The sequence below is a fragment of the Sphaeramia orbicularis genome, chromosome 18, assembly GCF_902148855.1.
Source record: "Sphaeramia orbicularis chromosome 18, fSphaOr1.1, whole genome shotgun sequence".
NCBI lineage: Eukaryota > Metazoa > Chordata > Actinopteri > Kurtiformes > Apogonidae > Sphaeramia > Sphaeramia orbicularis.
In genome coordinates this window covers 35,936,098-35,958,971 of record NC_043974.1, presented here as the reverse complement: position 1 = coordinate 35,958,971, position 22,874 = coordinate 35,936,098, and the positions used below count along the sequence as shown (strand labels likewise).

Genomic DNA, 22,874 nt, shown 5'->3' with positions numbered 1-22,874 from the left:
ACAATATATTAAGTTGAATTATGTCATAACTATGTTGATCAGGAATAGGATTTTGAGTTTGATTATCTTAAAAAAAGTTGTTTAATCAATGATAAATTAATCTGGCTGCAATTGAGAAAATTAGTCAGTGTAACCTAAAATGCTGAGTTGAATGGTTGGACAGTGGGGTTGATTTTACAACAGATTTAAAGTACAAATGAATTGTCTTTTAGTGTTTTCTACTTAATAGTTTAAGTTCAATACTTTTAGCATTAAAGTTGAACCTACTTAAACCAATTGATTCGTCGATCATTACTCAAATCATTTAAGTGCAATCACTTGAGTCAAATTTTTTGCGTAAACTCTACTTATCCGGACTTACAGTGTACAGGAGTGTTCTTATTTATCAAGATGGCCACTCCCCTGGCTTTAGTGTTAAAAGATGATATTGCATGCCCTACCCAGTGAATATCACACATGACAGAAGTAGCAACATAGACAACTATCAGGACTACATTTTTAATATGTCCTTGACCCTACAGGGGGTACCTAGGGTGTAGAAGCAAGCACTGATTGTTCCTGTCTCCAAAGGAAACAGACAGTTGCACTCACTTCCTTTATTATGAAATCGTTTGAGAAGTTGTTTAAGTCTGAGGTTTTGACAGAAACAGAGCACCTTCTAGACCCAGGTCACACAGAGGAGTTGAGGATGATATTATTACCCTTTTGAAATCTTCTGTTTAAACATTTAGAGGAGAGCAAGACTTTCTTTTATTGACTTTTCTTCTGCTTTTAATTCAATCCAACCTCACATTTTCTCTATCAGACTTATGGAGCATTTTAACCTAAGACCAAACTTGGATGGTTGGATTTTAGACTTTTTACCAGCCAGAACTCCGAAAGTAAAGCCACGCACACACTGTGAGATTTTAGGTTGTTTCTAATTTAACCCCTGCCCACGCTGTGTGACTGACTCGCACACGACACGAGCCAAAACTTGTGGGTGAGGTGCAGGGGCGCTGTGACCAATTATGGGCCCCATGAAAGGATAAACGTTGGGGACCCTTCATAAAGTTCAGTGTCTTGTCAGTGTGTCGGATTGGGTGGTGGTGGTGGTGGGGGGTATATACGTGGGGGTATGGTCTATAACTAATGTAACTTACGCTGGCATGACCACTGGACCCCCTCTATGGGCCCCCCACAAATGCTGGGCCCCATGAATTTGTCATGTTTACCCCCCCTTTACAGCGCCCCAGCAGAGGTGCATACACTGTGAGGTCTATGATCCTGTGCGACTTCACTGCACACATTGTACAAGCAGTGTTGGGCAAATTACTTTAAAAAAGTAATTAGTTATAGTTACTAGTTACTTTCCCAAAAAATGTAATTGAATTAGTAACGGAATTACTCCCTCATATATGTAATTAGTTACCAGGGAAAGTAATTATTGCGTTACTTTTTTGAAAAACCTTCAAATCTGTAAAAGGAAACTGATTTTTGAGCATGTTTCACAGGCCAGTTGTACAGAGTAGAACAGCAGACAGGTACTGAAGACCAGGACTGTGGTGAGGCTGGGGTCCACCAGGGCCTGGCTGGGATCCACCACATAAGAGGTTCTGCATTTATAGGAAGAAGATGCTCCTCCAGTTAATCCCACATCTCCACTTTTTTCAGTCGCTCCTCCTGATCCAGCGGTAAATGTCTTCAGTCCAGTCAGTCAGACTCACTGATAACTCCTCCCCTAAATTAGCTTCGCATGTAGCTGCGTTCAAGTGAATGTGGTGTGCTGGGACAACTCAAACTCGGAGATGTCATCAGTTGTTCAGGTGAAGGCAGCGTGGACAACTCAGACTCATGGGGCACACAGGTGAAGCATGAAGGCAGTGTGGGTGATTTGAATATAAGAGCGGCTCATAAACGAACCGCTCGCAGCGAATCAGTTCTTATCGTTCACTGAAAAGAGCCGTTCAAAAGACTCGACTCGTCTGCGAACGTCATACCTCTCGTACCTGACTGAGCCAGGACAGATAACAGCTGATATCAGTGCATAGTAACGTGCCACATTTCACTGCCAGTAACAGTGTTGTATCATTTCAAAAGTAATTCATTAGATTACCCATTACTGGAAAACAATAACGGCATTAGTTAGTAACTAATGCCGCTATTTTTAACGCCGTTATTCCCAACACTGTGTACAAGTGAACGTACACAACAGCCAACAGTCAGCAGCCGCATTTGGACACTATTTCATCCTGGTCCTGGAAACTGGGGAACCATAAGAAGACTAGAAAAGCACTCGGAGAGCGCAGACCTCCGCCAAGGCAGATCAGCCCCCACCACCGCCACCACCACCGCCACCGCCACCACCACCACCACCACCACCACCACCACCACCAAAATCGAATCATTTGTTCCTTGTGCCAGTATCAACATTTCCTGAAAATTTCATCCAAATCCATCCAATCCATTTTTTGAGTTATCTTACTAACAAACAGACCGACAAACCCGGATGAAAACATTACCTCTGCCGTTACACTTGGCAGAGGTAATAAAGCAAAAATCTGCACCGTGTTGACAGCCTTTGCAATTTCATGTACAGACTCCAAAAGAAAAGAGTCCTGTTGTATTTGGACACATATCAACGAAAACACCGGGTCAAACAGGAAATCGGCTGATCACTCACTAACAAGGTCGGTCTGGTTCTAACTTTGGCCCGGTTCCACTTTACCGGTCAGACCCGGGCCATTACTGTCCCCCTCCGGACCCCACTGTAACATGGTGACAGACCTTTCTGCAGCGACTCCGATCAGACCTGACTTCAGCAGATCCAAATCCGGACATCACACACATTAACAAGTTCGCTGTGGCCCGGTCCCAGTTCCCAGTCCCAGCCGACCCATTAACATCCCTGCAGACCCGCCCCCCTCATGACTAACATTGAATATGAACTATACATTGTTAAGCCGTGATGTCATTTCCTGTTCGGATCCACTTCTTGTCATTAGAATGAATAGAATCCGTCCCTGAGTCCATAAAACACGTTTAGTTTTGGTTCTATCACTTTACATGTGATGACAGAAGCTAAAAAAAAAGCAGGAAATTGAGTTGATGTTAAAGATTCAGACATGTGTAGTTATTGTTGACATCGATCATAAATGGCGGTTGAGCTTAATTTCTTCTATGATCTAATTTCATATAGATCATCTCATTAAAAAAACAAGAACGGTGCTGTTAAAATGTTCTTTTTCATCTTGTGTTAGCTTCCATCAGTTTATCAGTGGGACTTCAGACAAACCTATGGCCTTTTAGCGTTAGCATCACTAGCAGAGGATGCTAGGCTAGTGAGTTTATTCCACTCAGTTCTTTATCATCTGTCTGAACTAAAGTGTTCAACTTTAACAGAACACGTTATTGAACTGCTGAGGAAGAAATAATGAGGAAGAATTACTGTAAGAATTACAGTTGGTCTGACCTCTGACCTCCACTGAGTGTGATTTATGTTTTAGATACTTTAGAATGTAGAAACATGTTTAACTCATTATAAAACTCCAGTGGGACGAATTAGTCTGAGGGTAGGTGTTAATGGAAACACTGCAGTTGTACATACAGGAAAATGTGGACTGGTGTTTACTTTATTAACCCTTAAAAACCCAAACATCCACCACTGACCAAAACCATCTACTGATCTAAACTGTTTAATACCTGTTGATCCACTAATCCTATCCATACATGTAAATAATTGGTGTAAAATACAGTTTATCATTGTTTCATGGTCATTAGATATGACCCATTTGGATGTTCAGAGGGTCTATAGTTACCATGGAAACACCATCATCTTCTGCAACATTGATTCATCAGTAAAACCCATGGAGTTTGATTCATGACAGATGATGGAAATGCTTGGTTTATGCTCAATTAATGATAGATTTTACAAAAAAATTGCTTTTTCTGCAGTTTTCTCTATTTTTGATAAAATAACCCTTAACTTTAATCTGAGGTTTTATGAACATCTTTATGATCCGTAAATTAAATATGGGAAAATACCTGATTTACAGTGAGAAGTGCAAAATACAGAGGATAATATTATAATAAATGGTGATGAATCACTAAAGAAAGGTTAGATATAGAGAAAATTTCATTTGGGAACGGACATAAAAGTAGCGCTGAGTCTTTATGGGTTAAGATAATGTTAGTATTGTGATAATGAAGCAAAAACTCAAAGATTTGAGTTGGATAATGAAACGCAAAAAGCCACAAATCTCTGAAAAAAGAGAGAAAACCAGAAAATGTGGAGTTTGGTTGAAACTGACTAAAAGAAGTAAGAAAATGATGACTGATTCTACCGATAGATTGTTGTATGATCTTTTGTCCAGATCGTCCAAACTTCACATCCTGTAGCTACAACACTGACCCCGTTTACATGACCTTAAAAATCCGATAACTGGGAGTAACCCGATAATCAGATGCAACACGTTTCTATGCACTACAGAAATGTGATCATCAAAAAACCCTGGTTTACATGATTCAGTCCACTACTTGATTTCTTTCAGAGTACGCACATATGTTATGAAGTAAGACGTACACTTCCTGTCATTTTCAAAACATCTGGTGTTGTCTTGGTGACCGTGGCAACGCCTATGGTGTCAGCGTTAGCTGTCCTAATGTGGGAGGAGCTGAAAAGACTACAAAATAAGTCATATGTTGCCGCTATTCTTTATTTCATTGTTTGTTTACCTTTTTCTTTAGGCTCACGATGTCAGTGCGTAACTTCTGTTTATGGAGATTGTTTTTTTTTTTTTTTTTTACACGTGCAGATGTAAAAAAAAAAAAAAAAAAAAGAAAAGAAAAGAAAGAAATCAGATTAACCTGTATACATACATGAAGCAGAGGTGATTTCTCACAGACTGCAAGGGAAGCTCAGCTTTCCCTAAAATTACTCAAATTAAATGGTTAAATATGTACAGCTGTGTTGACATTTCATTGACTACAAATGTGTTAGAACACGTTCATCTCACAGACGAGTTCGTTCAGAATCAGTTTTATCACAAATCCACAGACTCCATGTTGTTCACTTCTCATACATTCCCGTGTCGCTGTTTTCTCATTCGATCTCTGCTCAGTGCATTTGTCCGTAGACGCTCAGCGTCCATGCACTTCAATGGGACTGAGTGGAACAGTTTTTTTCATTGCCTCAAAACTGGACGGTAATTGGATAAATGCCACCATGTTGTCCCGCCCCCAGACACTCGGCGTCTCTGGGGGTGAATGGAGCTGTGGGCGGAGCTCAACTGGGCTGGACGCCGGGCTTCCACGTGCTGATTGGAGGATCAGTTGAAAGGCTGAATCCTGTTTGACTGACAGTTATTTTCAGATCTCCTCCTTCACTGACACAGTTCAGTTTAATACCGTCGCACATTCTGCTGTGAAATCAGAGAAACCACTATGAAATTACTTGTTCATGTCTTGCACTGTAAATAAAACACACTCATTGAACTTCCTTGTTTCAATTTAACATAATTTCAACGTTTTCTTGTTTAGTTGGTACGATAAGGTCACTGACCATTTTCTTAAAAAGAACGGAGGACCGTCTTTATGTTTAAATAACTTGACCATTTTTTTTTATGTAAGCCGACAATGAGCTTCCCCTGCCTAAAGACGAGCAGACGACACTGATTTATATAGCCTTTTTTTTTTTTTTACACGGTCAGATTTAAAAAAAAACAAACAAAACAAAACTCAAGAAATCAGATTAACCTGTATACATGCGAGAAGACATTGGAGTATTAGGGAGAAATCTAGGTGTGTTAATCCAAAGGTCACTTGAATAATCTGATAACTCCAGAAATCGGATAATGATCGCAGTATTGTGTATGAGCATGTAAACAGGCTCATTGAAAGACATGATGTATTTTAGGAAAAATAAGTGTTAAGAACACACCATTATTGGCATAAACATCAGAAAAACATACTTATGTAATGCAGAATATTATGATCTTCACTTGTATTTATCACGGTTCCTGCAAGACAAAATATATCCCAGTCTGCCTCACATCCCTGCATGAAATGGGAGACAATTTGACGGTATCAAAAACAGATTAAATCAGTCTTCTCCAGTGCATCTGTTCTCCTACAGCAGAGTTTGGTTCGTGTTTGCAGTTCGATCATTCCCTTCCTCAGTGACGACGAAGACCGCGGCAGGAGAGGCGAAGACAAAGTGCTGATGTAACAGACAGACACTTCACAGTACACTAGTTTTCCTTGCTAATCCCCTCGCAAATCCTAAGAGAGCCGAAGGGGCCATTTTGGACAGAACCCCAACGGCGTCATTTGCATTCATCAGTCGAAAGCACACAGGAAGCACCAGACTACACACTGCGTTAGCACTAAAAAAAATAAATAAATAAATAACTACAGCGCCCTAAACAAAGGCCTCTATTCAAAGTGAAGGGATTAATACTCGGGTAAACTTTAGGATTTACCGCATTAACTCATAAAGACCTAGTGTTACTTTTGTGGCAGTTCCCAAATTAATTATTCCTCTATTTTTAAACCTTCCTTAAGGGATTTATCACCATTTATTCTATATTATCCTCTATATTTTGCATTTTTAAGTGAAAATCATGTATTTTCTAGTATTGAATTTATTGATCATGTAGATCACAGGTGTCAAACATGCGGCCCGGGGGTCAAATCCAGCCCGCCAAAGGGTCCAATCTGGCCCCTGGAATGAATTTGTGAAATGCAAAAATTACACTGAAAACATTAATCATTTTAGTTCAGGTTCCACATACAGACCAATTTAATCTCAAGTGGGTGGGATCAGTAAAATAAGTAAAAACATAATAACCTATAAATGATCACAACTCCAAATTTTTGTCCTTGTAAATGTAAACATTTTCATGTCATTTTACTGTATTTACACTAAAACAAACTAACATTTCACAAAAACACGAATAACCTGAACAAATATGAACATTTTAAAATGTCTGAAGTGTAATTTTAACTATTCTGCCTGTTATTGAATCTTTTGTGTATTTGTTGATCCACTGTGATCTGTAAATTGTAATTTACATGTTTAAATGATAATGTGAGACATAATATTGTTAAAATTGCACTTAGTTTTTTAAAGAAATTTCAGTTTGTTCATGTTATTCACATTGTTTTAAAGGATAGTTGGTAGATGTAAACATTTTCATCGCATAATTTTACTTTTTTCGCTCTAAAACATAGAGGAAAGTTTGGAGATGACATTATTTATATATTATTATGTTATTATTTACTGGCTTGGCCCACTGCAGTTCAAATTTGGCTTAATGCGGCCCCCTGAACTAAAATGAGTTTGACACCCTGATGTAGATGTTCTTCAAAGCTCAGCTTAAAGTTGATGGGTTATTATATCAGAAACAGAGAAAACTGAAGAAAAAGTAAGTTTTTAATGAAACACTGCATTATTTACACGAATTATTTACATGGATTGACAGAATTAGTGGATCAGCAGGTATTAAACCAGTGTTTTTCAACCTGGGGGGCGGGACCCCACATGGGGTCACCTGGAATTCAAATGAGGTCGCCTGAAATTTCTAGTAATTGATAAGAATAAAAATAAAACTTACTAATAAAAAATATATATATGGTGAGTTGAGAGAGACAATCACAATACATAAAAAACACAACATACTCTGAAGCTGAAACTGAAGCACTGTTGATAAAAAAAAAAAACTGATAAAAAAAAAACCAAAACAAAACAAAACCTACAAATAAAAATCTCTGTTGAGCTGACAGAGACAATTTCAATCCATAACAGACAAACTGTGAGTCTGAAACTGAAGCACTGTGGTTCTGTTTATCTGTCAAATGTTCATTGTGGTCAGTTTCAGATGCTGCAGCTCTTTCATAATTCATAGTTTGAGTTCTTGTTTGTTCAGTATAATTGTCAGCCTGTAAACCCCTTAAACCCCCGTAGAACCCCTTAAAAAGGACCCTACTTTGGTTTTACCCCTTTTTTCTTGTTTTTTTGTGCAGTTTGTCAGTTTCCCAACTTGTGACCCCGGTCCATGTTTTGTTGGCTTTTGTTTTGGGGGAAATCTAACAGCAATTGTTGTAATATTCTGCCTGTTAATAAACGTTTTTTGCATTTATAGATCCACTGTAACCTGTAAGTTTTAATGCAAATGAGAAGCTGAGACACTTAAAATGAACACTTACTTCTTAATAAATTTCAGGTTCACATTTTTTACTGGATAGCTTGGAGATGTGAACATTTTCATAATGTAATTTTACTTTTTTAACTCTAAAACACTGTTTTTCAACCTTGGAGTCGCCTGGAATTCTAATGGGGTTGCCTGAAATTTCTAGTAACTGATAAAATTAAAAACTTACTAATAAAAACTACATGGTGGTTCTGTTTATCTGTCAAATGTTCATTGTGGTCGGATTCAGATGCGGCAGCTCTTTCATAATTCATAGTTTGAGTTTTGTTTGTTCAGTATTAATTGTCAGCCTTGTAAATCCAAGCTGGACTGACTGTACATATCCTAACCAAGGAAAATCAAATTCTCACTTTGTGCAGTCATCTACACCAGAATTTTCTGCCTCCGTCCATAATAATATACATTATATAGACTAAATATCCTCTAAAGTTATATTACATGATCAAAAACAAATGAATTTTAGCAAAAACAAAAATGTCTCCGTTTTAAATGTCTGGGGTCGGCAGAAATTTCTGATGTTAAAATGGGGTCACGAGGCAAAAAAGGTTGGAAACCACTGCATTAAGCAGTTTATATGTTTTAGTTCGATGGTGGATGTTTGGGTCTTTATGGGTTAAATGGGAAAATTAGCTGGAGACAAACTTGCAGACTTGTCACTCAGTGGGAAGTGCAGGATCAGCTCCTGGTGAGCACTAGTGATTTCTTGACTGTCATATCTGATGACCATGAAAAGACGACAAACTGGATTTTACACCAATTACTGACATGTATCGATAGGATTAGTGGTTCAGTTTAGATCAGTGGATGCTTTTGGTCGCTGGTGGTTGTTTGGATCTTTAAGGGTTAAGATAAAAAAAAAAAAAAAAAGAGGGAATTTTGGATTTGATGGAAGCAAAATGTCTCTACGAAGTTGGAACTGTGTAGATGAGGACGTTCAAGGTCATTACATTACTCTGCTTTAAGGATTACTTCAGTATCATCATTTATTATAATATTATCCTCTACATTTTTCAGTGAAAATCAGGTATTTTCCTGTATTTAATCTACTGATCCTGTAGATTATTTGTAAAATCCCACAGCAAATTCAAAAGTTATATCAAAACAGAGAACACCGAAGAAAAAGTTACTTTTTCAGTAAAATCTATCATTAATTGAACATAAACCCAGTTTTTCCATTCTCTGTCATTGAGATCTGTGGTTTTTCGCATTTCATTATCCAACTCATACCATTACTGTAACTTTGCTGTTCTTGTTAAATCTGATCTGCACTAACATATTTGAGTGTAAATCAAATACTAATTGTTATTAGACTGTAATTAACAGGGTGTTTTCTTTTTTTACAAGAACATTTTTTTCATACTATCTGACTAATAACTAGTATTATAGTATGTTAAAATGTGAGAAAACACATTCAAAATGTTTTTATGTCATAGTTTTCACACCGTATGCCAGTAAATGCATGTTTTTTTTGCTTCAAAAATTAAATGCGTGATATCCGGCTGAGTGGATATTTTTGAAACTCCATGAAAAATAGGTTAATAAAAAATTGTCAATCACATTTTCTCATGTTTTTTTCATGCCTAAAGAGGAATAAAAAATACTCAAGTAGAAAATCTTGATTAAGGTTCTTATAATTCATGCATGAAAGGGTTAATCAACTCAAAGTGATCAAAAAAAATAATAATTCAACCACAATTCTCCTGAATAGAAGCTTTGTTTCTTTCATTTCTCTGCTGTTAAACATCGGTTCCACTGTTGTGTTTCACACGGACGCTTATTGTGACGCACAAAGAAGCTTCAATTCAGGAAAACTGCAATAGAATATTTCCATTTATTATAATATTATCCTCTACATTTTTCAGTGAAAATCAGGTATTTTCCTGTATTTAATCCACTGATCCTGTAGATTATTTGTAAAATCCCACAGTAAATTCAAAAGTTATATCAAAACAGAGAACATCGAAGAAAAAGTTACTTTTTCTGTAAAATCTATCATTAATTGAACATAAACTCAGTTTTTCCATCCTCTGTCATCAAGATCTGTGGCTTTTCACATTTCATTATCCAACTCAAATCTTTGCATTTTGGCTTCATTACCACAATACTAACATTATCTTAACCCATAAAGACTCAGCTCTACTTTTATGTCAGTTCCCATATGACATTTTCTCTGTATTTAACCTTTCTTAAGTGATTTATCACCATTTATTAGAATATTATCCTCTGTATTTTGCACGTTATCACTATGAATCATGTGTTTTCCTGTGTTTAATTTACTGATCATAAAGATGTTCATAAAAGCTCAGATTAAAGTTGAGGGTTATTTTATCAAAAATAGAGAAAACTGCAGAAAAAGCAACTTTTTCAGTAAAATCTATCATTAATTGAACATAAACCCAGTGTGTCCATCCGCTGTCATTGATCCAACTCCATGGGTTTTACTGGTGAATCAGTGTTGTAGAAGATGACGGTGTTTCCATGGTGACTACGGAGCCTCTGAACGTCCAAATGGGTCATATCTGATTACCATGAAAAGATGAAAAACTGTATTTTACACCAATTATTTACATGAATTGACAGGATAAATGGATCAACAGGTGTTAAACAGTTTAGATCAGTAGATGTTTGGGTCTTTATGGGTCAATAACATTTCACTGTAGGTGTCAGAATATTATGTTTGATCACATATAATCTAATTTATGTGATTTTAAATGACTGAAAACATAATTATTTATCCCATTACATTCCATTTCTGCAATTAGACTCTCAAATCAGCAAAAATTGATAGGATTAGTGGTTCAGTTTAGATCAGTGGATGCTTTTGGTCGCTGGTGGTGGTTTGGGTCTTTAAGGGTTAAGATAAAAAATGAGGGAATTTTGGATTTGATGGAAGCAAAATGCCTCTACGAAGTTGGAACTGTGTAGATGAGGACGTTCAAGGTCATTACATTAGTCTGCTTTAAGGATTACTTCAGCATCATCATTTATTATAATATTATCCTCTACATTTTTCAGTGAAAATCAGGTATTTTCCTGTATTTAATCCACTGATCCTGTAGATTATTTGTAAAATCCCACAGTAAATTCAAAAGTTATATCAAAACGGAGAACACCGAAGAAAAAGTTACTTTTTCAGTAAAATCTATCATTAATTGAACATAAACTCAGTTTTTCCATCCTCTGTCATCAAGATCTGTGGCTTTTCACATTTCATTATCCAACTCAAATCTTTGCATTTTGGCTTCATTACCACAATACTAACATTATCTTAACCCGTAAAGACTCAGCTCTACTTTTATGTCAGTTCCCATATGACATTTTCTCTGTATTTAACCTTTCTTAAGTGATTTATCACCATTTATTAGAATATTATCCTCTGTATTTTGCACGTTGTCACTATAAATCATGTGTTTTCCTGTGTTTAATTTACTGATCATAAAGATGTTCATAAAAGCTCAGATTAAAGTTGAGGGTTATTTTATCAAAAATAGAGAAAACTGCAGAAAAAGCAACTTTTTCAGTAAAATCTATCATTAATTGAACATAAACCCAGTGTGTCCATCCACTGTCATTGATCCAACTCCATGGGTTTTACTGGTGAATCAGTGTTGCAGAAGATGACGGTGTTTCCATGGTAACTACGGAGCCTCTGAACGTCCAAACGGGTCATATCTGATGACCATGAAGAGATGAAAAACTGTATTTTACACCAATTATTTACATGAATTGACAGGATAAATGGATCAACAGGTGTTAAACAGTTTAGATCAGTAGATGTTTGGGTCTTTATGGGTCAATAACATTTCACTGTAGGTGTCAGAATATTATGTTTGATCACATATAATCTAATTTATGTGATTTTAAATGACTGAAAACATAATTATTTATCCCATTACATTCCATTTCTGCAATTAGACTCTCAAATCAGCAAAAATTGATAGGATTAGTGGTTCAGTTTAGATCAGTGGATGCTTTTGGTCGCTGGTGGTGGTTTGGGTCTTTAAGGGTTAAGATAAAAAATGAGGGAATTTTGGATTTGATGGAAGCAAAATGCCTCTACGAAGTTGGAACTGTGTAGATGAGGACGTTCAAGGTCATTACATTACTCTGCTTTAACAATTGTGGTTTTGATCCTGAACAAACTGCATTACTTTATTTTATTTTTCTGTGCATTTTTCCCTTTGACATCATACCTGTGCTCTAGTCCTCTCAATCACTTACAATTACTTGGATTTTATCTCGTTCTCAGAAAAAAAGGATTTGGTATTTTACAGCTGCAGGAATATCACTAAACTGCACTGGAAATTCTGTATTTATTTATGTCCTTTCTCTGATCACATGTGAAATTTGCTGCTTTCTTTGCAACCCATAACTTGACAATTTGATATTTTTTAAGAAGAATCTGAAGGTTTTTGGAGGCGATCGGAGTCAAATCTTATATAACAATAAAAAAAACACATAAAATCAATCTGTAACAACAGTATCTAAAAAAAGACAGACTTTATGTGGACGTTGAATCAACTTAAAGATGATTATTTCAGTTTTATATAAGACAAATGGACTTCTTTAACTCTGAAAAACCTGTAAACTTGTATGTTTTATGTTCAAATGTAAAAATAAAAGAACCTGCACACTTGTATTACATAATTCTAGCCTGGTTTTCATAAATAAAGTTTATAAATGAAAAAAAAAACCAACAGAATAATAAAATAATCATCTACAAAAGAGTGTAGATGAGAACGTTCAAGGTCATTACGTTAGTTAACCCTGAGGATTATTTCAGTATGAAACAATTGTGGGTTTGATCCTGAACAAACTGCATTACTTTATCTGATTTTTCCCTTTGACATCATACCTGTGCTCTAGTCCTCTCACCCACTTACATACAGTTACATGGATTTTATCTCAATCCTAGAAAAAGAGGATTTGGTATTTTACAGCAATAGGAATATCAGTAAACCGCATCTGAACTGATGTATTTGTTTACGTTTTTTCTCTGATCAGATATTAAATTTGCTGCTGTCATTGCAACCGCTGACTTGACAATTTGATATTTTTTAAGAAGAATCTGAAGGTTTTTGGAGGCGATCGGAGTCAAATCTTATATAACAATAATAAAAAAAACAAAAAAAAACACATAAAATCAGTCTGTAACAACAGTATCTAAAAAAAGACAGACTTTATGTGGACGTTGAATCAACTTAAAGATGATTATTTCAGTTTTATATAAGAAAACTGGACTTCTTTAACTCTGAAAAACCTTTAAACTTGTATGTTCTATGTTCAAATGTAAAAATAAAAGAACCTGCACACTTGTATTACATAATTCTAGCCTGTTTTTCATAAATAAAGTTTATAAATTACAAAATAGTGTAGACGAGGACGTTCAAGGTTATTACGTTAGTTAACCCTGAGGACTACTTCAGTATTAAACAATTGTGGGTTTGATCCAAGGTTATAATAGTTTTGATTTTTCATTCTAGTTTAGTTTTATTTAGTTTTGACTTTTTTTTTCTCTAATTCAGTTAGTTTTAATCAGTTTTTAGAGCAGGTTTGCTAGTTTTTATTAGTTTTCGTGTTTTCTAAATGTTTAGTTTTAGTTTAGTTTTAGTATTAATTTTAGTTTTGCCGTATCTTTTATCTTCTTCGCTGTCGTATTCCAATAAATCCCAGACAGGACTCTGCTGCTTTCTCCCAACTTTAGTCTCCATGTTTCCAGGTAGAGTGGGGACAAAAAGACGACTAAACGACAAGTGACGAGAAGTGACGGACCGTGAAGTGTCATATGGTGCCGCTAGCTAAAATTGCTCGAGCGAAATAAATCGATTTTGTATCAATCCGACATTGACAAAGATGAAAACAAAGGGAATTTTATCCATAATTTTTATATGTTGTAGTTAGTTTTGTAAGCACACAATACAGTTTCAGTTAGTTATCGTTTTTTTCTTTTAATTAGAGTTTTTATTGAAAATGTTTTTTTCAATTCTAGTTTTCGTCATTTCGTTAGTTTTCCTCAACGATAATAACCTTGGTTTGACCCTGAACAAACTGCATTACTTTTTGTTATTTTCCCCTTGACGTCATACCTGATGACCATGAAAAGACGACAAACTGCATTTTACACCAATTATTTACATGGATTGATGGACCAGCAGGTATTGAACAGTTTATATTAGAGCTGAAACAATTAACCCTTTCATGCACAGTGGTCACTACAGTGGACAGCTATTCAAATCTGTTTCACTTGTTCCATTGGCAGATTTTTTTTTTTTTTTAACTTAATTCAAGATTTTTTTGCTTAATTCAAACAAAAAAAATCTGCCAGTGGAACAAGTGAAAATGATCTTGGTAAGATTTCTTGAAATAACATTTTCCAGATCTACTGTCTAAAAATCAGTTTTTATATCTCGCTGAAAAGTTCCTCTTTAGGTAATTATGTCTTATTTTAAGTGTGATGAGATATTTAGACTAGAAATGAGAAAAAATACACTTGGTAAGATTTAGATTTTTGCAATGAGGTGCATCATTCCTACACTGACATTCATACCATTACTGTAACTTTGCTGTTCTTGATAAATCTGATCTGCACTAACATGTCTGAGTGTAAATCAAATGCTAATTGTTATTAGACTGTAATTAACAAGGTTTTTTTTTTTTTTTTTACAAGAACATTTTTTTCATACTATCTGACTAATAACTAGTGTTATAGTATGTTAAAATGTGAGAAAACACATTAAAAATGTTTTTATGTACAGGGTGGGGAAGCAAAATTTACAATGAACATTTAGTTGTTTTTTCTCAGCAGGCACTACGTCCATTGTTTTGAAACCAAACATATATTGATGTCATAATCATACCTAACACTATTATCCATACCTTTTCACAAACTTTTGCCCATATGAGTAATCAGGAAAGCAAACGTCAAAGAGTGTGTGATTTGCTGAATGCACTCGTCACACCAAAGGAGATTTCAAAAATAGTTGGAGTGTCCATAAAGACTGTTTATAATGGAAAGAAGAGAATGACTATGAGCAAAACTATTACAAGAAAGTCTGGAAGTGGAGGAAGCAACAAAAAACGTACCAAAGCTTTTATTAAAGCTCTCAAATCCAAAATCCTAAAGGATCCAACCAAATCCATGAGAAAAATGGCAATTGAACTTGAGGTAGACAACAAGAGCGTTAGAAATGCAGTAAAATATGATTTGAAGATTTAAATTCTCATGACTTTCAATAAACTAATTGGTCATACACTGTCTTTCAATACCTGCCTCAAAATATTGTAAATTTTGCTTCCCCACCCTGTAGGGATGTCCGATATTGGGTTTTTTGCCAAAAACCGACATGCCGATATTGTCCAACACTTAATTTCCGATTCCGATATCTACCGATACCGCTGCCGATATATGTGGGATATTAAACTAATTTTAGGTAACATCGCATATCTCCTGTCATGGAATTAACACATCATGCCTAATTTTATTGTGACGCCCCATTGGATGCATTCTCAAATGCAACAAAGCTTTCAAAATGTAAACACTGTCTGTGCAAAGAATACATACTTCAGCTTAAGTTGTGGAAAAAATGCCATATTTATTTATTTTCTCTCCCTCCCTCCATGAGTCTATTACACTGTGGCAACTCTACTGTACAATTTTGAAAACTGCACATTTCTTTCAGCTACAAACAATGCTTCATTTACGCGTCGGTAAATGCTGGCGAAATCAAGGCATTATTTTATCGGTTTTAATGATAGGCAAAAAAACTGATAACGATATTCACCGATATTAAATTTTTATGCCAATATCGGGCATCCCTATTTTTATGTCATAGTTTTCACACCGTATGCCAGTAAATGCATGTTTTTTTAACTTCAAAAATTAAATGCGTGATATCCGGCTGAGTGGATATTTTTGAAACTCCATGAAAAATAGGTTCATAAAAAATGGTCAGTCACATTGTTTTTTTTTCATGCCTAAAGAGGAATAAAAATACTCAGGTAAAAAAAATCTTGATTAAGGTTCTTATAATTCATGCATGAAAGGGTTAATCGACTCAAAGTGATCCAAAAAAAAAAAAACATCATTCAACCACAATTCTCCTGAATCAAAGCTTTATTTCCTTCATTTCTCTGCTGTTAAACATTGGTTCCACTGTTGCGTTTCACACGGACGCTTATTGTGACGCACAAAGAAGCTTCAAAATCAGGAAAACTGCAATAGAATATTTCCCTTCAATCAATTCGAGTCGATTAATGGAGTTTTTGCGTTGGCTTCAAGCACCTAATCGATTAATCGTTTCAGCTCTAGTTTATATCTGTATGTTTTAGTTCGGTGGTGGATGTTTGGGTCTTTATGGGTTAAATGGGACACATTAGCTGGAGACAAACTTGCAGACTTGTCACTCAGTAGGAAGTGCAGGATCAGCTCCGAGCTGGTGAGCACTAGTGATTTCTTGACCGATAAGAAGTGACCCACTCTGTAACTGTGTGCTTTCCTGACACCAGCTGATTTTCTGTTCATTTTCTTTTTTTTTTTTTTCTTTTTTTTTTACTGCAGCACAGAGAGCTGAGATGCACATACTGTACCCAGAGGTTACCGGCTCCCCCGTGCTAGACCGGAATGATAATGAGAACCCATGCAGGCAGAATATTCATAAGCTGTCACTTTACTGGGATTCTTGAAGAGGAGGATGCATAGAGGATGAGATATAGTGCAAGAGGGAGATATGCAAAGGGCTCCAGGACGGCTCCCTGAGGCATTCACGTACTGGTCAGCCGTTATTAATGATGCCATTCCGACACGCCTCCACGAAGTCAACTGACAGTTAACGCTTCACAAACGACTTACATGGAAATTTGAACTGAACAATATGAGCAGTGGATTGTCCTGTTGCTGTTTAATAAAACAACCAGACCTGCAATAACGGAGCAATAAATTAATCGCAAACTATTTTTATGATCAAAGTCATAATCAATTCCAGCTTCTTAAATGGGAATATTTTGTTTTCTCATTGTAAATTTTTTTTTTTTTTTATTTTGTTTTTGTACCTTTGAGGACATCATCTTGGTTTTTCCTACCATTTTTAGATATTTTATGCGTAAAATATTTAATATATCAATATTTAAAAAAAAAAAATCATCTCCAACGCTTCAGTAAAACAACCAGACCTGCGATAAATTAATCACCAACTATTTTTATGATCAGTCATGTTCAATTCCAGCTTCGTAAATGGAAATATTTTGTTTTCTTAGAGTAAACTGATTTTTTTATTTTATTTTTTTTACTTTTGAGGACATCATCTTGATTTTTCCTACCATTTTAGATATTTTCTGCGTAAAATACTTAATATATCAGTTTTAAAAAATCATCTCCAACACTTCACAAACAATTTAAACAGGAATTTGAACTGAACAACATGAGCAGTGGATTGTCCTGTTGCTGTTTAATAAAACAACCAGACCTGCAATAACGGAGCAATAAATTAATCGCAAACTATTTTTATGATCAAAGTCATAATCAATTCCAGCTTCTTAAATGGGAATATTTTGTTTTCTCATTGTAAATTGTTTTTTTTTTAATTTTGTTTTTGTACCTTTGAGGACATCATCTTGGTTTTTCCTACCATTTTTAGATATTTTATGCGTAAAATATTTAATATATCAATATTTAAAAAAAAAAAAATCATCTCCAACGCTTCAGTAAAACAACCAGACCTGCGATAAATTAATCACCAACTATTTTTATGATCAGTCATGTTCAATTCCAGCTTCGTAAATGGAAATATTTTGTTTTCTTAGAGTAAACTGATTTTTTTATTTTATTTTTTTTACTTTTGAGGACATCATCTTGGTTTTTCCTACCATTTTTAGATATTTTATGCGTAAAATATTTAATATATCAATATTTAAAAAAAAAAAATCATCTCCAACGCTTCAGTAAAACAACCAGACCTGCGATAAATTAATCACCAACTATTTTTATGATCAGTCATGTTCAATTCCAGCTTCGTAAATGGAAATATTTTGTTTTCTTAGAGTAAACTGATTTTTTTATTTTATTTTTTTTACTTTTGAGGACATCATCTTGATTTTTCCTACCATTTTAGATATTTTCTGCGTAAAATACTTAATATATCAGTTTTAAAAAATCATCTCCAACACTTCACAAACAATTTAAACAGGAATTTGAACTGAACAACATGAGCAGTGGATCCACCTGTTGCTGTTTAATAAAACAACCAGACCTGCAATAACGGAGCAATAAATTAATCGCAAACTATTTTTATGATCAAAGTCATAATCAATTCCAGCTTCTTAAATGGAAATATTTTGTTTTCTCAGAGTAAACTGTTTTTTTTATTTTATTTTTTTTACTTTTGAGGACATCATCTTGATTTTTCCTACCATTTTTAGATATTTTATGCGTAAAATATTTAATATATCAATATTTTTAAAAAAAAAAATCATCTCCAACGCTTCAATAAAACAACCAGACCTGCGATAAATTAATCACCAACTATTTTTATGATCAGTCATGATCAATTCCAGCTTCGTAAATGGAAATATTTTGTTTTCTCAGAGTAAACTGATTTTTTTATTTTATTTTTTTTACTTTTGAGGACATCATCTTGATTTTTCCTACCATTTTAGATATTTTCTGCGTAAAATACTTAATATATCAGTTTTAAAAAATCATCTCCAACACTTCACAAACAATTTAAACAGGAATTTGAACTGAACAACATGAGCAGTGGATCCACCTGTTGCTGTTTAATAAAACAACCAGACCTGCAATAACGGAGCAATAAATTAATCGCAAACTATTTTTATGATCAAAGTCATAATCAATTCCAGCTTCTTAAATGGGAATATTTTGTTTTCTCATTGTAAATTGTTTTTTTTTAATTTTGTTTTTGTACCTTTGAGGACATCATCTTGATTTTTCCTACCATTTTAGATATTTTCTGCGTAAAATATTTAATATATCAATATTTTTTTTAAAAAAATCATCTCCAACGCTTCAATAAAACAACCAGACCTGCGATAAATTAATCACCAACTATTTTTATGATCAGTCATGTTCAATTCCAGCTTCGTAAATGGAAATATTTTGTTTTCTTAGAGTAAACTGATTTTTTTATTTTATTTTTTTTACTTTTGAGGACATCACCTTGATTTTTCCTACCATTTTAGATATTTTCTGCGTAAAATACTTAATATAACAATTTTTAAAAATCATCTCCAACACTTCACAAACAATTTAAACAGGAATTTGAACTGAACAACATGAGCAGTGGATCCTCCTGTTGCTGTTTAATAAAACAACCAAACCTGCAATAACAGAGCAATAAATTCATCGCAAACTATTTTCATGATCGAAGTCATAATCAATTCCAGCTTTGTAAATGGAAATATTTTGTTTTCTCAGAGTAAACTGTTTTTTTTATTTTATTTTTTTTACTTTTAAGGACATCATCTTGTTTTTTTCCACCATTTTTAGATATTTTCTGTGTAAAATACTTAATATATCAATCAAAAAAATCATCTCCAACACTTCACAAATGATTTAAATGGGAATTTGAATTGAACAATATGAGCAGTGGATCCACCTGTTGCTGTTTATTAAAACAACCAGACCTGCAATAACGAAGCTATAAATTAATCACCAACTATTTTTATGATCAGTCATGATCAATTCCAGTTTCTTAAATGGGAATATTTTGTTTTCTCATAATAAACTGATTTTGTTACTTTTATTTTTTTACTTTTGAGGACATCATCTTGGTTTTTTCCACCATTTTTAAATATTTTATGCGTAAAATACTTAATATATCAATTAAAAAATCATCTCCAACGCTTCACAAATGATTTAAATGGGAATTTGAATTGAACAATATGAGCAGTGGATCCACCTGTTGCTGTTCAATAAAACAACCAGACCTGTGATAAATTAATCACCAACTATTTTTATGATCAGTCATGATCAATTCCAGTTTCTTAAATGGGAATATTTTGTTTTCTCATTGTAAACTTTTTTTTTTATTTTATTTTTGTACTTTTGAGGACATCATCTTGGTTTTTCCCACCATTTTTAGATATTTTATGCATAAAATACTTAATATATCAATCAAAAAAATCATCTCCAACGCTTCACAAATGACTTAAATGGGAATTTGAACTGAACAATATGAGCAGTGGATCCACCTGTTGCTGTTTAATAAAACAACCAGACCTGCGATAACGAAGCAAGAACTATTTTTATGATCAAAGTCATGAACAATTCCAGCTTCTTAAAGAGGAATATTTTGTTGTAACATAGTAACCAGATTTTTTTAATTTTATTTCTTTACTTTTGAGGACATCATTTTGGTTTTTTCCACCATTTTTAAATATTTTATGCATAAAATACTTAATATATCAATCAAAAAAATCATCTCCAACGCTTCACAAATGACTTAAATGGGAATTTGAATTGAACAATATGAGCAGTGGATCCACCTGTTGCTGTTTAATAAAACAACCAGACCTGCGATAACGAAGCAAGAACTATTTTTATGATCAAAGTCATGAACAATTCCAGCTTCTTAAAGAGGAATATTTTGTTGTAACATAGTAACCAGATTTTTTAAATTTTATTTCTTTACTTTTGAGGACATCATTTTGGTTTTTTCCACCATTTTTAAATATTTTATGCATTAAATACTTAATATATCAATCAAAAAATTAATCTTCAACATTTCACAAACAATTTAAATGGTAATTTGAATTTAATTATATGAGCAGTGGACCCACCTGTTGCTGTTTAATAAAACAACCAGACCTGCAATAATGAAGCTATAAATTAATCAATAACTATTTTTATGATCAGAGTCAAAATCAGTTCCAGCTTCTTAATTGAGAATGCTTTGTTTTCTCATTATAAACTGATTTTTTATTTAATTTTTTTTTTTTTTACTTTTGAGGACATCATATGGATTTTTCTTATCATTTTTAGATATTTTGTGTTAAATAAATAATAAATATATCCATAAAAAAAAAAAAAAAATCATCTACAACCCCCCCATACAACTGAAATTCCACAAAACCCAGTATATTTGTTAAATATATGTTTCTGCTGTAGTTTTAAGTTTGTTTTTTGTTTTTTGTTGTTGTTGTTGTTTTCAAAGGGACAGTGCGTAATAATAAACGCAATATGTGCCAATACGCAAGATAATAGCCAAAACTAATTTCCATTTTTAGTCCATACATATAACATGGTTCACATAAGCATTGAAACGCGTTTATTCTCAGTTTCTAGAAGTACAAATGTGATTTCTGCAGGTTAAATGGTCTTTGAAGCCAACATTGGCACCAGAAAAATCCACCTCACTCCAAATCTTCCTTTACGCAGTTCGTGCGTAAAAATCAAAACTCACTTTCCATAAGAAAATGCGCTTTAAACTAAACTTCCCATGCTTTACGCACAGTTTTTCGGACTATTTTCTTACCTTAAGTGTCTCTATGTCCAGAGTAGCAGACTGTTCCATGTTTCAGTCTCATCTGTCACTGTGTTACATATTTCCACAAAGTTCCCACAGATGGAACGCACCAAATTCAGCTCCGCTCCGACACAGACGCTTCTTCTTTTTTTTCTTCCTCCTCTTTTTCTTTTCACTCATTCAGGAATAAAAAATAAATAAATAAATAAAAGACCAAACCATGCGTGTTCACTGCGGTCAGAGCTTCATTTTGGTCATGGTTGTGTTTGGTGGTGCGTCAGACGCGGACAGACTGTGCGGGATCAGGTGCTCCTCCTGCGGATCACTTTGGCTTCAAGACGCCGATGAAACGCACCGATCCACCGCAGAAGTCAGCGGCTGTCAAGGGGGAAAGATTAGGAACGGGTACATCCGGTTTCAAAATAAAAGTCGTGGATATGAACGAGTTTTACGCAATTTTTCTCCGGAGAATCTTAACCCATAAAGACCCAGTACTACTTCTGTGTCAGTTCCTAAATGAATTTTTCTCTATATTTAACCTTTCTTAAGTGATTTATCACCAGGACTGTGCACTCAAAAAAAGGATTCTTGGCTCTAATAAACATGAAGTAATATTTTAAAGTAAAATGTAACTGAAATATATGAAATTTAAAGTTTATTTATCCGAAAAAGTCAAACATAATGTGAATATGCTTAGTATGAAGTGAATCTAAACAAATAAAGTAAACTTAATTTACTAGATCACATAAAAAGGCTGAGCGTCACAGTCAAACACAGTTTATGTAAAAGTTTGCATTCACTAAATCAAATCTGACTGAAGGTATTTAATTTATTCATACTGACTCAATATGATAGAAAAAACATTGTATTAAATGCAACTCTTTACATTAAACTTATGTAATAAAATTACATGGAAAATTTACATGTAATTAAAATACATAAAGTCAACATTTTTGGCTTAATTATTTTTTTGAGTGTGTATTGGCAAGAATCTGGCGATACAATACTAATCACAACACTAAGATCATGATATGATATATCACGATACTGTTAAAAAGGCAATTTTTCCTTTATTTCTTTTTTTAAAATGGTGATTTCCTTGAAGAATTGAATTCCACCAGAAATATGCACAAATACTAAACACATTTTTATTTGATCACAACAGGATCTAATGCTCTATCAAAAAATGTTCCTGTGTTCAAACTTA

At 34.2% G+C, this 22,874-nt stretch overlaps 1 protein-coding gene across 1 annotated transcript in view; it reads right to left on the bottom strand.

Annotated features, from left to right (window-relative positions):
• LOC115438195 (zeta-sarcoglycan-like) overlaps positions 1–22,022 on the bottom strand; it is a 149,162-nt gene extending 127,140 nt beyond the window's left edge. The window contains exon 1 of the mRNA XM_030161628.1: positions 21,677–22,022. Within this exon, the coding sequence (XP_030017488.1) occupies positions 21,677–21,715 (39 nt within the window). The 5' untranslated portion in view covers positions 21,716–22,022. The remainder of the gene's footprint in view (positions 1–21,676) is intronic.
• Between the last annotated feature and the right edge of the window lie 852 nt (positions 22,023–22,874).